The following is a 17,405-nucleotide window of genomic DNA, read 5'->3' as shown; positions in this document are numbered from 1 at the left end:
CAGGTCTCCGTTCCTGTTTGGGGAGGTTTGGGCGCCTCCCCAAACGTCCCCAAACCTCGGCAGGTCTCCGTTCCTCCGCGCAGACCTGCCGACCTTTGGGGAGGTTTGGGCGCCTCCCCAAACCTCCCCAAACCTCGGCAGGTCTCCGTTCCTCCTGCCGACCTTTGGGGAGGTTTGGGCGCCTCCCCAAACCTCGGCAGGTCTCCGTTCCTCCTGCCGACCTTTGGGGAGGTTTGGGCGCCTCCCCAAACCTCCCCAGGTCTCCGTTCCTGTTTGGGGAGGTTTGGGCGCCTCCCCAAACCTCCCCAAACCTCGGCAGGTCTCCGTTCTTCCTGCCGACCTTTGGGGAGGTTTGGGCGCCTCCCCAAACCTCCCCAAACCTCGGCAGGTCTCCGTTCCTGTTTGGGGAGGTTTGGGCGCCTCCCCAAACCTCCCCAAACCTCGGCAGGTCTCCGTTCCTCCGCGCAGACCTGCCGACGTTTGGGGAGGTTTGGGCGCCTCCCCAAACCTCCCCAAACCTCGGCAGGTCTCCGTTCCTGTTTGGGGAGGTTTGGGCGCCTCCCCAAACCTCGGCAGGTCTCCGTTCCTCCGCGCAGACCTGCCGACCTTTGGGGAGGTTTGGGCGCCTCCCCAAACGTCCCCAAACCTCGGCAGGTCTCCGTTCCTGTTTGGGGAGGTTTGGGCGCCTCCCCAAACCTCCCCAAACCTCGGCAGGTCTCCGTTCCTCCGCGCAGACCTGCCGACCTTTGGGGAGGTTTGGGCGCCTCCCCAAACGTCCCCAAACCTCGGCAGGTCTCCGTTCCTGTTTGGGGAGGTTTGGGCGCCTCCCCAAACCTCCCCAAACCTCGGCAGGTCTCCGTTCCTCCGCGCAGACCTGCCGACCTTTGGGGAGGTTTGGGCGCCTCCCCAAACGTCCCCAAACCTCGGCAGGTCTCCGTTCCTGTTTGGGGAGGTTTGGGCGCCTCCCCAAACCTCCCCAAACCTCGGCAGGTCTCCGTTCCTCCGCGCAGACCTGCCGACCTTTGGGGAGGTTTGGGCGCCTCCCCAAACGTCCCCAAACCTCGGCAGGTCTCCGTTCCTGTTTGGGGAGGTTTGGGCGCCTCCCCAAACCTCCCCAAACCTCGGCAGGTCTCCGTTCCTCCGCGCAGACCTGCCGACCTTTGGGGAGGTTTGGGCGCCTCCCCAAACGTCCCCAAACCTCGGCAGGTCTCCGTTCCTCCGCGCAGACCTGCCGACCTTTGGGGAGGTTTGGGCGCCTCCCCAAACGTCCCCAAACCTCGGCAGGTCTCCGTTCCTGTTTGGGGAGGTTTGGGCGCCTCCCCAAACCTCCCCAAACCTCGGCAGGTCTCCGTTCCTCCGCGCAGACCTGCCGACGTTTGGGGAGGTTTGGGCGCCTCCCCAAACGTCCCCAAACCTCGGCAGGTCTCCGTTCCTCCGCGCAGACCTGCCGACCTTTGGGGAGGTTTGGGCGCCTCCCCAAACGTCCCCAAACCTCGGCAGGTCTCCGTTCCTGTTTGGGGAGGTTTGGGCGCCTCCCCAAACCTCCCCAAACCTCGGCAGGTCTCCGTTCCTCCGCGCAGACCTGCCGACCTTTGGGGAGGTTTGGGCGCCTCCCCAAACCTCCCCAAACCTCGGCAGGTCTCCGTTCTTCCTGCCGACCTTTGGGGAGGTTTGGGCGCCTCCCCAAACCTCCCCAAACCTCGGCAGGTCTGCGCGGAGGAACGGAGACCTGCCGAGGTTTGGGGAGGTTTGGGGAGGCGCCCAAACCTCCCCAAACAGGAACGGAGACCTGCCGAGGTTTGGGGAGGTTTGGGGAGGCGCCCAAACCTCCCCAAAGGTCGGCAGGTCTGCGCGGAGGAACGGAGACCTGCCGAGGTTTGGGGAGGCGCCCAAACCTCCCCAAAGGTCGGCAGGAGGAACGGAGACCTGCCGAGGTTTGGGGAGGTTTGGGGAGGCGCCCAAACCTCCCCAAAGGTCGGCAGGAGGAACGGAGACCTGCCGAGGTTTGGGGAGGCGCCCAAACCTCCCCAAAGGTCGGCAGGAGGAACGGAGACCTGCCGAGGTTTGGGGAGGTTTGGGGAGGCGCCCAAACCTCCCCAAAGGTCGGCAGGAGGAACGGAGACCTGCCGAGGTTTGGGGAGGTTTGGGGAGGCGCCCAAACCTCCCCAAAGGTCGGCAGGAGGAACGGAGACCTGCCGAGGTTTGGGGAGGTTTGGGGAGGCGCCCAAACCTCCCCAAAGGTCGGCAGGTCTGCGCGGAGGAACGGAGACCTGCAGAGGTTTGGGGAGGTTTGGGGAGGCGCCCAAACCTCCCCAAAGGTCGGCAGGAGGAACGGAGACCTGCCGAGGTTTGGGGAGGTTTGGGGAGGCGCCCAAACCTCCCCAAAGGTCGGCAGGAGGAACGGAGACCTGCCGAGGTTTGGGGAGGCGCCCAAACCTCCCCAAAGGTCGGCAGGTCTGCGCGGAGGAACGGAGACCTGCCGAGGTTTGGGGAGGTTTGGGGAGGCGCCCAAACCTCCCCAAAGGTCGGCAGGAGGAACGGAGACCTGCCGAGGTTTGGGGAGGTTTGGGGAGGCGCCCAAACCTCCCCAAAGGTCGGCAGGAGGAACGGAGACCTGCCGAGGTTTGGGGAGGTTTGGGGAGGCGCCCAAACCTCCCCAAACAGGAACGGAGACCTGCCGAGGTTTGGGGAGGTTTGGGGAGGCGCCCAAACCTCCCCAAAGGTCGGCAGGTCTGCGCGGAGGAACGGAGACCTGCCGAGGTTTGGGGAGGCGCCCAAACCTCCCCAAAGGTCGGCAGGAGGAACGGAGACCTGCCGAGGTTTGGGGAGGTTTGGGGAGGCGCCCAAACCTCCCCAAAGGTCGGCAGGAGGAACGGAGACCTGCCGAGGTTTGGGGAGGCGCCCAAACCTCCCCAAAGGTCGGCAGGAGGAACGGAGACCTGCCGAGGTTTGGGGAGGTTTGGGGAGGCGCCCAAACCTCCCCAAAGGTCGGCAGGAGGAACGGAGACCTGCCGAGGTTTGGGGAGGTTTGGGGAGGCGCCCAAACCTCCCCAAAGGTCGGCAGGAGGAACGGAGACCTGCCGAGGTTTGGGGAGGTTTGGGGAGGCGCCCAAACCTCCCCAAAGGTCGGCAGGTCTGCGCGGAGGAACGGAGACCTGCAGAGGTTTGGGGAGGTTTGGGGAGGCGCCCAAACCTCCCCAAAGGTCGGCAGGAGGAACGGAGACCTGCCGAGGTTTGGGGAGGTTTGGGGAGGCGCCCAAACCTCCCCAAAGGTCGGCAGGAGGAACGGAGACCTGCCGAGGTTTGGGGAGGCGCCCAAACCTCCCCAAAGGTCGGCAGGTCTGCGCGGAGGAACGGAGACCTGCCGAGGTTTGGGGAGGTTTGGGGAGGCGCCCAAACCTCCCCAAAGGTCGGCAGGAGGAACGGAGACCTGCCGAGGTTTGGGGAGGTTTGGGGAGGCGCCCAAACCTCCCCAAAGGTCGGCAGGAGGAACGGAGACCTGCCGAGGTTTGGGGAGGTTTGGGGAGGCGCCCAAACCTCCCCAAAGGTCGGCAGGAGGAACGGAGACCTGCCGACGAGCCGCGGCCACACAGGGTATTCCTGTGTATTCAGGCTTGCAAAATGGCGGATCGAGCCTCTGCTGGCGGCAGAGGCTTGCAGAACGGCGGATCGGCTTATACTCGAGTCAATAACTTTTTCCAGTTTTTGGGGGTGAAATTGGGGGTCTCGGCTTATACTCGAGTCGGCTTATACTCAAGTATATACGGTACCTTTCTGCCTTTTTGTACTTTTTCTTACGTGTCCTTTTTTAATAAGTAGTTTGCCTATAATGTCACTTTTGTGGGTTTTCCTATGATTTCTTCCTTCTTGCTTGTAAAATTTGGGAGTGGAATGGATTTTGGAACATAAATTGCCTTGTAGTTTGCACATACGTTGGAAAGAATTCATTCTACGGGTGATAGGGTAAACATGGTTTTCATTCCCATTGTGATATCTGCAAGTGACTTTAAAACTGCATTAAATCTAGCTGAAACTGTGTTTTACTCTCCAGATTAATAAACAAACTACAGCCTGGTTCAATAAAGAAAATCAACACCTCTTCTCTCAACTGGCATCAGGTAAATACTTGCCTGCAGTGACGGGAAATTAAATTGCAATGATGATTTTTTTAAAAAAAAAATGGGATGCAAGCCATGATTAAGCAACCACGTTTGGAGTCAAAACATGTTTCTCTGTGTTTACACATGTAATGTAATGTAATGTAATGTAATGTAATGTAATGTAATGTTATGTTGATATATTGCAGACTCCAACCCTGGGATGTAATAGATCCTGCCCAATAAGCTGGCTTTCAAGGGGAATCAGTTTCTGAGGGTTTCACTTGCCCACCCATGTTTCCCTGGGATTGATTGATTGATTTCCTCCAAAAGAGGCACCAGGTCTTATTTTGGGGGGAAGTTTTACTCACCTCCGGCACCAGAAGCCCTGCTCAGCCGGTCTATTTCTTCTGGCGCCAAAGGAGCAGCTTTATTCTGCAGCTGCATTCCGGCCTGCATTTTGCAGTCAGGCTTCTTCGGAAGGCCTCTGCAGCCGAGTACCTAGCTATGGATTCAATCCATAGCTCGGTTCTTGGCTGCAGAGGTTTTGCAGAAAGACCTGTGACTCAGAAATGCAGGTCTGGGGACGCCGCAGAAGTAGGCCAGTGAGGAGAGGCCTGGCTGCAAGGTAAGTGGGTGTGGAGCAGGTGGGGCAACTCCACCCCCCCCCACCCTAGCTTGATTTTTAGATGTGTGCCTGGTCCAAAAACTAGGGCTTATTTTTGGGGTAGGGCTTATATTATGCCCACTCCCCAAAAATCAAACTAGGACTTATTTTCGGGGTAGGCCTTACTTTTGGTGGGTGGGGCAACCCCACCCCCACCCTAGCTTGATTTTTAGATGTGTGCCTGGTCCAAAAACTAGGGCTTATTTTTGGGGTAGGGCTTATGCCCACCCCCCAAAAAAATCAAACTAGGACTTATTTTCGGGGTAGGCCTTACTTTTGGGGAAACAGGGTATTACAGGAAGTCATGAGCAGAATTGGGACCAGAATTTCCATCATTAAGCAAAGTGAAGGTTAAGTTAGAGGCACTAATTTAATTTTATGACCTTTCTTGTCAGGGTTGGTAAGCGAATCAGTGCAATTGTTAAGTGAATCATGTCATTAAGTGAACCCAACTTCCCCCATTGACTTTTCTTGTGGGAAGATGGCTGGGAAGGGCGCAAATGGTGATCTCTTGACCCTGCAACCATCATAAATTCGTGCTAGTTTCCAAGGGCCCACATTTTAATCCTGTGAGCCTGGGGTTGCTGCAACAGTTGTAACTGCAAGGACTGGTCATAAATCACCTTTTTCAGGGCCCTAGTATCTTTGATTGGTCACTAAACAAATGATTGTAAGCCAAGGACTGCCTGTGGTTAATTCTAAATGGAAATTCCAAGAGCAGATACAGTCTATCACTGAATAACCAAATCCTGGAAACCAGGAAATGGGAAAGAGCCACTTCAGCCTTCAAGCTCTTGCTGGAAAGTTTGCAGGCAATTGGACTAGAAACAGAACTCTGAACTGGATGTATCTGTAGATTGGTCAGCCAAGTTCATGAATTGGGCCTGTCAGAGAAGGAAAGCTGTATTTGGGAGGCAGCGTCCCTGCCAAATCTTCTAAGACTACCGTGTGTCTCTGTGGTTCCTGAGCTATTTTTGTAAGCAAGAGCCAAAAGAGAACGCCTGGGGCGTGGGCTGAACCGGTCCGCCTAACTGGTTTTGCTAGTCATGGAGGGACCAGGATTAGCTCCTGAGGATGCTGAAATCCCACCTTTGAAAACCTTGTTCAACGGTCTGGCTGCCTTCTGGGTTTTTTAAATAGGCATTTTCCACCGAGCTAGACATTAGTTTTTGTCTATTTGTTTCGTTGAGTGAGATCAGCTTTCTCCAAACAGGTGCGCTATGTTATGTTTGGACTAAGGATTCTGGGAATGCTTTCAACACCTCTGGGGGGGAGTGCCAGGTCAGAGAAGGTTGTGATACAACCACTGAAATCTAAACCTCGTTTTACCCTGTGGTTAATCCTTATTTATTTCCTTTGGGGTAGCTGTCTGAAAAAAACATAGGCAGTGTTCACCCTGCCTAGTCAGAAGTAGCAAATTGATACAGCCAAGGTTTTTAACTTGGCCTAATTTGGAAACTCTGTGATAAATTCAAAACACTGAGATGACCCCATCAGGATACAGGTATTCAGATTCTGCTTGCAGATAGAGGTTCTCCCTGTCATGTGAACCATTTCCCATATTTTTAGAGGATTCTTTTCTACTTGGTTACAGCTACCAAAAGTTGCCTGAGCAATTCTGCATATATAAAGAGCAACTGCATCGTGTTTTGTTTTGTTTTGGTTTTGGGGTGTGCAAATTGGTTGCACATTAGGAGACCTGGCGGTGCAGTGGTTAAAATGCAATATTGCAGGCAAATTTTGTCTGCAGCCGGGAGCTCAATCCTGTTGGGGCTTAAGGTTCACTCAACCTTCCATCCTTTTGAGTTCGGTAAAGTAAGGTCCCAGATTGTTGGGGGCAATATGCTAACATTATAAACTGCTTAGAGAAGGCTGTAAAAAAGCACTATGAAGCAGTATATAAATCTTAAGTGCTATTGTTATCTCTATTGATCACGAGACCAAAGCTATGGACAAATGAGATTCAAACAACATAAGAACTAGTCCAGCAGTCTGTTTTTACAGTGGACCGTCAACTGCCCAAGGAAATCCATAGTCTCCCAGCAGATGGCCTTTGGAGGCAGTTCCACTATCATCAAGGCCAGGGGTAGGCAACCTTGGCTCTTTTGTGACTCGTGGACTTCAACTCCCAGAATTCCTGAGCCAGCATGGCTCAGCTTGGAAACCTCTCCCTTTCCCCTCAGCATGGCTGGCTCGGGAATTCTGGGAGTTGAAGTCCACGAGTCATAAAAGAGCCAAGGTTGCCTACCCCTGGTCTATACTGTCCCCAAAGTGCTTTTTCCAAAAGGCAACTAGGCTTCCTTGGGTTTTTTCCTTTGGAAATGTTCCACTTCTCATCCAAGAACACTGTCCCCTCTCTTTTCTTCCCATAGCTGGAGAATCTCTCCAACTTCATCAAGGCCCTACTTAGCTACGGCTTCAAGCCTGTCGATCTGTTTGAAGCCAACGATCTGTACGAGAGCGGAAACATGACTCAGGTGCAGGTGTCGCTCCTTGCTTTGGCAGGCATGGTGAGTAAAAAGATCCTCTTGCCTCTCTGGTGGACAGACTGCTGGTTCTCCATCTTAACTCTGCATGTGTACAGAAGGTGACTGGCCTGCTTGTTGGGGCTGCTGCTGCTGTCATTGTTGATGATATGATTTGAATACCGTGTGGGCAGGATGGCAAATTTGTAATCGTGTGGATGCACAGCTCATCAAGACAAGGGCACGTCGAGAGGAGAGGAGGCTTAATTCCTTCTATATTCCAATTCACTTTTCCAAATGTAGCCTGCTGTTTTCTCCCCGCCGCAGCTACTCAAGAATAAATTTAGGAGACAGAGAAGGTATGTGCAGAACCTCAAAATGAGCCACTCTAGGGAAATTGTGTTTTGGTATTGCAATTAGAATAACATTTTTTTTTTAAAAAAAAGAGGCTCTGCTCTGGGTCACATGACCAGAAAGAAAGATATACTGCTTCTCTCCTAAGAATACATTGGGGAAATTTTTTTATTGGATATTTTCTCCATAGCCATTGGCTGCAGCTGCTCTTTTTTCAGACTCGTTCTTTCTTTTGCCACATTCTCTCATGCATTTGGTCCAGTTCTGTTTTAGGAAAGTTATCATAGAGCAGCGTTTCCCAACCTATGGGCCGTGGGCTTTTGGCCAGTGGGCCGTGGAAATAGCGCATTCCCCCCACGCGCTATCGCCCACGGCCCCATTTGGGCATGTGTGCGGGCGCAAATGGGGCCGCTACCACTGGGTGGGTGTGGATGGCCCATTTGTGCATGCATGAATGGGGCCACTAGCTGCCATGGGGGGTGTCCGCGGCCGTTCACACATGCCAGTGCATGCCGCTTGCTTGAACTATCACACCAGTGCGCGTGGCCCTGTTTGTGTGCACGCACCAATTTGAAAGCTGCTCTCCTTCCCTTCGGTCCATGAGCCAAGAAAGGTTGGAGACCTCTGCCATAGAGGGTAAGAAAGATGACTTTGTCAAGAGATGGGCTAGATTCGTTACTAAAGTGCCAAAGAGAAAAACCTGGCTTAAGTCCAAAACAAGCAAGAAGCATGCATAAATGGCTCAGGTAGACACCTCCCTAATTTGCATGTGTGTGTGGGGGGGACACAGTACAATCAGACTTACGAGTTTCTGTCATTAAAGCCATTTCTGATAAAAGTAGACTTCCTGTGTACTTGGCTCTTGGATTGAGCCTGTATGGCTGCTGCTTATCCAGTTATCCTGATGATGAGCAGGGAGAAGATGAGTCCCAAGTCCCTTTTATATTAAATTGTATACACAATTTAATAAGTTTTATTTATTTATTTAGATTTCACACTTCTTAACTGCCCATCTCCTTCAGATATATTTCCAACATTCCATTGAGTTGGAAAGAAGGAAAGGGGAAGGGGGAAACAAAAAGAAACAGATAGCCACGTTGTGCTCTTTACAAATATAAACACCTTACCCTGATTGGTATAGCCTTTCCATATCTTTTAAGATGAGGTTGAAGTAGAACTGCCATTGGGAACATCTGCAGAGGGGCATCAAAAAGTTCAAGATGGTGATGTAAAGGGCAGAAGGAATGACCTTGAAGCACAGGAGGAAGAACTGCTATGGATAGTCCTTGATTTATGAAACGTCGCTTGACAACAGTTGCAAGTTATGACAGACCTTGAAAATGGGACTTATGACTTGGATTTGAAGTTCCTATGTCCCCCCACCTCTGCAGTCATATGACCGCATAATGTGGGCTCAGCAACCGGCTGTGATGACTCCCCCGGGTGCTTCCCCAGATACTTCTCTAGATGTTGCCTCGGAGGAGGATGAGCCAGTTCTAGGCATGTCTGGAGAAGAGTTGGTCAGTGGCTCCAAGCAGCTGTCTGAGAGGGATTTGGCTGAAGCACAGGTGCAGCAGGACAGCCCTGAGGCTTCAGATGGGAAAAGCACACAGCTGCAATTAATGCAAAGGAACTGCCTTTTGTACCTGATCCAAGAATACACAGGGCAGAGAAAAGGCAGGAGCAGAGAAAGTCAGCCAGATTACTCACAAGGAGAAAGGTCCACCCTTCTTGATGGGCTGCGCCAGGAGCTGGCTATTTAGCACAGCAGATAGATGGAGGCGATGCTGTGAATGTGTTCATTTCCTAGCTGTGTGTTTTCTGGTCATTGTGATTCTCACTTTGGAATGCCTCACTTTGGAATGATGCTGTGCCTTGACTTGGATCGTGCATTGTGAACCCTCTTGTATTGTGGATTTAATTCTGCCTGGTGGGTTTATTTAGATTGGGAAACTTTCAAGTGCTTTGTGGACTCATTGGCCATTGCTCTGTGGACTAGCATTGGTCTGCTTGTGGCTGGACTTAATTGGGGAGGTCTGGGTTTTTGGTGAAGGGAGTTGCTGGGGAATATTAATAAACACACTAAACTACAGGTGTATGTGTGTGTGAGTAGGACAGCACACCAGCCCACATTGATGACCACTGCATTTGTTTAACAATTATCACAAACCCCCCACCCCCATAAAATCAGGTCTGGTCATGTGGTGACTTGCTGTATGATTGTCATGCCTTAGAACAGGGGTCTTCAAACGTGGCCCTTTAATGACTTGTGGACTTCAACTCCCAGAATTCCTCAGCCATTGTGCCTAGCTGAGGAATTCTGGGAGTTGAAGTCCACAAGTCAAAAAAGGGCCAAGTTTGAAGACCCCTGACTTAGAATAAAAATTGTGGGCTCAGTTACAGTCGTAAGTTGAAGACTACTTGTACCAAGGCAATAGTCAGTTAAAAGGGATCTGAATCCAGGCCAATTAAGTAACATGAGGAAATAGACAAAGCCCGCCTTAGTTCACATGAAGATGGAGGGAGGGGAAAAGGGCAGTCAGACATGCAAGATTCTATCACTATAGGTGTTACAACAGTAGTAGTACTGATTTACATGACATTTGATTTCTTCAATCTTGTCTGCCTCGTAAGAGAGGAGGCAGGGTTTTAATTCCATGATTGTGGGTGCCATCTTGCCTTTATCACCTACCTCCCTTTCAGATATCCCTATGGGGATCTCCCCTGGAGAGTGCTAGTTTCACAATGACTATCAAGATGTTTGATTTATCTAGAGTTGTGCTTCTGTTCTCCAGTGTTCTTTTTACAAAACAGTTTAGTAAAGAGCTGACAGAAACAGTCACCAGAGTATGGAATTCAACCAGTTTATGTAGCTGAAATCTAAGGTTGTTCTTAATCATGAGAACTGTGAAGTTATTGGGAAGGACCTGAAACGTGTATGCAGGAATAATTCAGGTTTTTTTAACCTCTTGTTACAGGCAAAAACAAAAGGTATTGAAAGTGGGATGGACATTGGGGTGAAATATTCGGAAAAACAGGAGAGAGCCTTTGATGATGAAAAACTCAAGGCTGGACACTGTGTCATCGGTCTACAGGTAAGTTTCGTGACCTTGTGGCTCTTGAGAAACAATGGGAGATCTAAGCTGGTGTAGCATATGGCCAAAAGACTAAGCTGCACAATCAGTTTTTAGACCTTTTTCTATTGTAAAAATGCTTCCTTTGTCAAGTCTTTCCACTGCTTAGTAAGGTTGTGAAGCACCTTAGTTTTGAAGGCAAAACAGAAGAGCGTGCAACATGTAGCACCCATTTGCAATTCCTTAAACCAAGTGCATCCTTTTTGAATATTACACGTTACCAAAGATTTGCTGAGCCATAATGACTTAGAAGAAGGAACAGGTTGCAGAAGAATGTGAAACAATTTTAGCAGCTTGAAGAACTGGTCATAGATGTCCATTCCTAAGCTAGATGACACCAGAATGAAGAAACGTGTGTCATGGCATCATTACACAACTTCTGCTCTTTCACATGCAAGAATATAAGAGACAGAGTTTGCAGGGCGATGGATATTTCATCCCTTGTTTCCCTCTTGTGGACGTCTATGGACCAAGTGGATGAAATTTATTTATTTATTTATTTTAATTCCATTTATATCCCGCCCTTCTCCGAAGACTCAGGGCGGCTTACAAGCTTAGCAGTAGCCTTCATTCTATGTATATGCCTGCTTATTAGGGCTTTCACACACACCCCAAGCGGCATTATTACAAAGTCAGCTTATTGCCCCCAACAATCTGGGTCCTCATTTTACCTACCTCGGAAGGATGGAAGGCTGAGTAGATGTAGTATATCAGACATAGTAAGGCTTAATCAAGCTGCTGTTTCTCTTCAGATGGGCACCAACAAGTGCGCTAGCCAGTCAGGAATGACTGCCTATGGAACCAGGAGACATCTCTATGATCCCAAGAACCAGATACTACCCCCAATGGACCATTCCACCATCAGTTTGCAGATGGGTACCAATAAGTGTGCTAGCCAGGTAAGAACTCTTACGAAGTGTTTAAATCTTTGTTTCAACTTTTAAAAACTCTTTTTAAAGCAGGTTGGTGGCTTCCCCCAAGATATACTTGGTTATTTATAGGATCCATGCCTACAGCAGAGATACAGCATCAGCAAATTGTCCCCTTTTGATAAACCTTGACAAGAATATCTCAGCTTGGTCATTTCATGCTTTGGGCCATGATTTAATTATGGTTTGTTGGGTGAGCCAGGTAAACTCACATGTTGCCATGAATCCTGTTCCAAGGTTTACAAGCCAAGGTTTGGCTTGGTGCAATACACAAACCCCCAATGTCTGTTTTTCTGACTAGCAAAATATTTTTCAATTATTGTGTCATTTCTTCGTTTTCTCCATTTCTGCTGATGCTACCTAGGAAAATTGGACAAGACATGAAAACATGCCAGAAATAAAGCATGGTATCTGACCCCAGACATCAACCAGGCCAGAATTTGTAGACTAATCTAGCCATGTTTCCAATTGCTAATGACAAACCACAATCTTTTCCCTGAAATAGTTTAGCACATCACTGTAAGTCAAAAGCAAACCACATTATGGCTTTGCACTACAGATAAGCCAGCCATTTCTGCTCCAAATAAAATGCAATCCTGGTCTCTCTCCTCTTGATGAATGATCTCCCATAGCTGGGACATACTTTTTGTTTTCAAGCGTTACAATTACCTATATCAGTTAACTTTTATTTAATTATGTTTTAGTTGTTTCCAGTTTTACCTTTTACCTTTGGTTGTGATAAACATTTATTCATTCATTTCATCCATCCATCCATCCGATCGATTGATTGATGGATTCATTCATTCATTGTTTGGAAGTATTACTGCTTCAGACTGAAAGGCTGTGCAAAGAGCGGTGAGTGTGAAGGAAAAGATTATTGGAAGTTCACATCCCTTCTATCCAGGACGTGGCATATAAGCGGTACTTGACCAGGATCCGCAGCATTGTCTGGGACAGTACACTTCCTCTCCATGTCCAGTTTTCCTTGTTACCTTCTGGTAATAGGCTTCGTGGTACCTGAAGCAGAACAATTAGATTCTGTAATAGCTTTGTACCATATAATATTTAGCTTTTTAACTCTCAGGACTCTTTTTTCCCCCCCTGCTATGTACTCAAAATTAGAATAGAATAGAGGTGGAAGGGACCTTGGAGGTCTTCTAGTCCAGCCCCCTGCTCAAGCAGGAGAACATGTACCATCTCAGATAAGTGATTGTCTAGTCTCTTCTTAAAAATTTCCAGTGATGGAGCGCTCACAATTTCTGGGGGTAAGGACTGTGATTAATATTTTTATATATAGGTTTTGGTATCACTTGGCATTTTCGGATTCTGTTGCTATTATATTATTGTAGTTATCCTTGGGATGGTGTCGTTGTTTGGTGGGTGGAGTTCCTTCTTTTGAGAGCGGTGCGTCCGAATTTCATTTTAATGTGTGCCGTTCTGAATATAGGAAAACAACAATAAACATTATCTATTTTCCTCTTCCCATTCAGGTGGGCATGACGGCTCCAGGAACTCGCCGGCACATCTATGATTCCAAGCTGGGCACAGACAAATGCGATGACAGCTCCATGTCCCTCCAAATGGGCTCCAATCAGGGTGCCAACCAGAGTGGCCAGGTGTTTGGTTTGGGCCGCCAAATCTATGACCCCAAGTATTGCCCACAAAGCAATGCTGGGGTGGCAAGCAACGCAGCCCCAATTGAGGATCAGAACTCAGCCAACTATTATTACTACCAGGAGGACCAGTGAACTTGGATGTATTCCTTCCCTTGCCCTGTTTTTCTCTTCTTTTCCCAAAACCATCGCTGGGCAATTCCTGGCAAAGTCCAGCAATTCTGCCATGTATGTATTTTTAACTTTTTTTCAAAGGAAAAAAAAAAGTTGTCCAAGCTGCATTTCCCTTCTACCCTGCAAGGATAGGAAAACATAAAAGGTCTTTATCCTTTTTTTTAAAAGAAAGAGAGTAAAGCTGTTCTTTAATGTTACAAGGGTTAGACATAGATGGTGTGAACTTTCCCTGATGCCCAAACTTTCCTCTAGATACTGGAAATAATAAAAATACAGTTTTGATTTCACACTTAAAAAAAAAAAGAGAGACTTGCAAAATTTAACCTCGTTGTGTCCAGAAAGAGAAGCCATTTCCAAAATCTGAAAATCATTTTTTACAACTGTAGTTGGATACAATGCCTAGCTTAGAATTTTTTTTAAACCATGGTTTGTTGCACAAGCCAGAGATCACTGGAAACTTTCCAATGCTCCTACATCTGGCTTGTACAGTTTGCATTACCCGAGGGAAATTTGGTATTGTTGGGTTCGGTGGGGTTTGTATACAGGTAGTCCTCAACTTACGACCACAACTGAGCCCAAAATTTCTGGTGCTAAACAAGAGAGTTATGAAGTGAATTTTGCCCCATTTCTTTCCACCCTTGCCAAGTGAATCACTACAGCTGTTGAAGTTAGTAACACAGTTGTAAAATGAATCTTCCCCACTGACTTTGCTTGTCGGATGGTCACAAAAGGTGATGACATGATCCTGGAGCACTGCGACCATCAATACAAACCAGCTGCCGATCATCTGAATTTTGATCACAGAAACATGGGGATGCTACAACGGTCATAAGTGTGAGAAATGGGGATAAAACACTTTTTTTCCAGTGCTGCTGTATGTTTGAACAGTCACTAAATGAACTGTTGTAAGTTGAGGACTACCTGTAATGCAGGGGTCTTCAAACTTGGCCCTTTTATGACTTGTGGACTTCAACTCCCAGAATTCCTCAGCCAGCATGCCTGGCTGAGGAATTCTGGGAGTTGAAGTCCACAAGTCATAAAAGGGCCAAGTTTGAAGACCCCTGCTGTAATGCCTCATCTCACCTGGAGCCTGGGCCTGCTTCTTCCAAGTCACATCAGGAGACATTGAAGGGAAAATAAAACCTCTTTTCCAACAACCAGAAATTCCCCCCCCCCCCCCCCCGTTCCCATTCAGTTCTGCCTAGAGTTTTCCTCGTTTAATTTCCAACCAATCAGAATAGTTGATACCAGGCTGAATAGACCCATAAAAAGAGCTGGGATAAGGTACTTTCATTTCCCCACATTTCCAATTCTGCTTTCACACCCATAAGATCCAGAAATAGGAGGAAAGTTTATTCTTTTTTTTTCCAGTGCTCAAGGGGAATTCCTCTTTTTGCTGCGGTCTAACTGCTGTCTGAATTTATCTAAGGCCCTGGTGGCTGTAACAAAATCATGCAATGGATATTGATAGGCTTTTAATTCAAGCACTGAAATCTTCCTTGAGAAATATTTCTCTGCTATTAAAGGGAAATGGGATATGCTACCTTCACCAGCCTGGTTACTATTGGGATATGAAACCCCACAGTTCTCAGCCAGCTCAACTGAAAAATCCTGTGCTAGTTGGGAAATCTGTAAATTGCAGCCTAATAAACTAGACTGGAGGGAAATGGCACTAAAGGTATAAAACTGGAATATGAAAGAAAAAGGGTTGGTAACTGCCTAGCGGAGAGTAGAAGCTTCATTGCCTTCAACGTATTCAACCTTGGCAACTTTAAGATTTGTGGAGTTCAACTCCCAGAATTCCCCAGCCAACAAATTCCATAGCTGGGGAATTCTGGGAGTTGAAGTCCACAAGTTGCCACGGTTGGACACCCCTGATTACCTTAAACTAGTTTGGTGAGCAAACTAATGCTTTTCTTTCCAGAATATTCCCATAATTCTGTCTAGAGACCCTTGGCATTTTTTTTTCATTCTCACCTTCATTCCCTCCCTCTTTGGAATCTGTATCAGATTTTTAATCAAAGGTGATGAAGTGTAGAAAGTAGATGCTAGTAAGGATCATTTTTTTTTTTACTTATCGCACTTAAGTTTCAAAGAATTCTGTGGTTTGGTTCAGCTTTTCTCAATCTTGGCAACTTTTAAGATGTCTGGACTTCAACTCCCAGAATTCCCCAGCCACCTAAGCTGGGAATGAATTAGTTTAATTCATTCTTGGCCTGCTGCTGTTACAAAAAGGAGTTTGAGCCCACTTGATAACTCTCTCCATTGTCTGATATTCAGTTATATTCTGGGAGCAAATGATTGACCACTTTTTCAGAGGCTAGCTACTTATTGATATCACAGGGGTAATGCTGGATTAGATTTTTTTTTTCTTTTACTGTTTCTTATACTGGAAAACTAACAGTGAGTAGCTATTGGTCGTCTTCATTTTTAAGATTTGATTCTGCAAGGATCACTGTTACTCAGGCTACATCCCTAGGGATGTAGAGATTTCACGTTGCAAGGATGGGGGGTGGGGTTAACCTGTTGAGGTCTAGGAGCTTGAAAAAAACTTTCAAAAGTCAAGTCCTATTTTTCTCCTCTGGCCCCTCCTCAGTTTGATAGGGCTTAATATATTTTTTTTCCCTGCTGCTATACAACGGATCAAGGGACCATGACCAAAATAAAAGTTTTTAAGTCTAGGTATCTGCATACTACATAAAGGTCTTAGGGACTAGATACTTAGGGACTAATATAATTTAAACTTCATTGCTTTTTCAAACATTGGATAGTTGCCTTAATTTTTTATATGCTGGAAAAAAAGAGAAATCACTTTGTCATGCTAGCTTTCTTAGCAGAAATGAATTAGCTTCCTATCCTAGGTTTCAGCCTGTGGTGATAAGAGATTGAATTTACATAACATGTTAAGATGAACATGTAATGCTTTGTGAAACCTCCTTCCTAGCTGTGCTATGCTTGCAAACATGACTTCTGTTCAGAACTCCTCAGCAATTCACTTGTAAGAGTTCTCTGGATGCATTTGGGGCTCCCAAGAGGATGATCAGAACCATTGTCCAATGTATGCAAATTTGTTTGCTTTTTAAGAGGCTTCCCTTTTTCAGAGTTGAAAGCTTCCTTGGCAAAGAATATTATCCTGGTGCAAGGAGCTAATTGATATAAAGCAGCCTTCTCCATCTGGGGCCTGCCAGGAATTATTAACTACAATTCCCATCACTGCAGGCAGGGATGATGGGAACTGTACTGGAGGATACTATAGTATGGGAGTACTTGGTCTACAGGCATGCTTCTTTGATCAAACCTGTCTCTGGTTTTATAGGGATTACCAGGTGTGGGGTCCTTGGTGCTCTCTGAGCTTGGTGGTTTTCTTGCAGACATTTCATTACCACACAAGATAACAATATCTGTGGTGCCTAACACTGATGATGTTACCTAGTTGGGTAATAATAATAATAATAATAATAATAATAATAATAATAATAATAATAATAATAATAATAATAATTTTATTTATATACCGCCCTTCTCCCGAAGGACTCAGGGCGGTGAACAGGGCAGATATATAAAAAATACAAAAATACAAAAGTTAAAAGAAAATTAAACATATGCCCAACTAAAAACAGTAAATACAGATATTAAAAATGATCATAAAAACCCAACCCATCCCCCATCAGGCCAGGCCGGCTTGTTCAAATAAGAGTGTCTTCAGATCGCGACGGAAGGAGCGAAGGTCGGGCGCCATCTGGAGCTCAACTGGCAACCGATTCCATAGCTCCGGGGTGCCCACATAGAAGGACCTCCCCCTGGGGGCCACCAATCGACATTCTCTGATCGGTGGCACCCTGAGGAGGCCCTCTCTGTGGGAACGCACAGGGCGGAGGGAAGTTGATGCAGGCAGCAGGTGCTCCCTAAGGTACTCCGGACCCATGCCATGTAGGGCCTTAAACACCATTACCAGTACCTTGAATCTCACCC

At 47.7% G+C, this 17,405-nt stretch overlaps 1 protein-coding gene across 1 annotated transcript in view; it reads left to right on the top strand.

The window, feature by feature from the left end:
- The window catches only part of CNN2 (calponin 2), a 50,105-nt gene extending 35,753 nt beyond the window's left edge, over positions 1-14,352 (top strand). Inside the window, exons 3-7 of the mRNA XM_081314129.1 lie at positions 4,052-4,118; positions 7,137-7,274; positions 10,562-10,678; positions 11,470-11,616; positions 13,137-14,352. Coding sequence (XP_081170255.1) covers positions 4,052-4,118; positions 7,137-7,274; positions 10,562-10,678; positions 11,470-11,616; positions 13,137-13,394 — 727 coding nt within the window. The 3' untranslated portion in view covers positions 13,395-14,352. The remainder of the gene's footprint in view (positions 1-4,051; positions 4,119-7,136; positions 7,275-10,561; positions 10,679-11,469; positions 11,617-13,136) is intronic.
- Positions 14,353-17,405: the final 3,053 nt, after the last annotated feature.

Source organism: Vipera berus, assembly GCF_964194415.1.
Source record: "Vipera berus genome assembly, chromosome: 1".
NCBI classification, from domain to species: domain Eukaryota; kingdom Metazoa; phylum Chordata; class Lepidosauria; order Squamata; family Viperidae; genus Vipera; species Vipera berus.
This window is presented reverse-complemented; position numbering and strand designations above follow the sequence as displayed.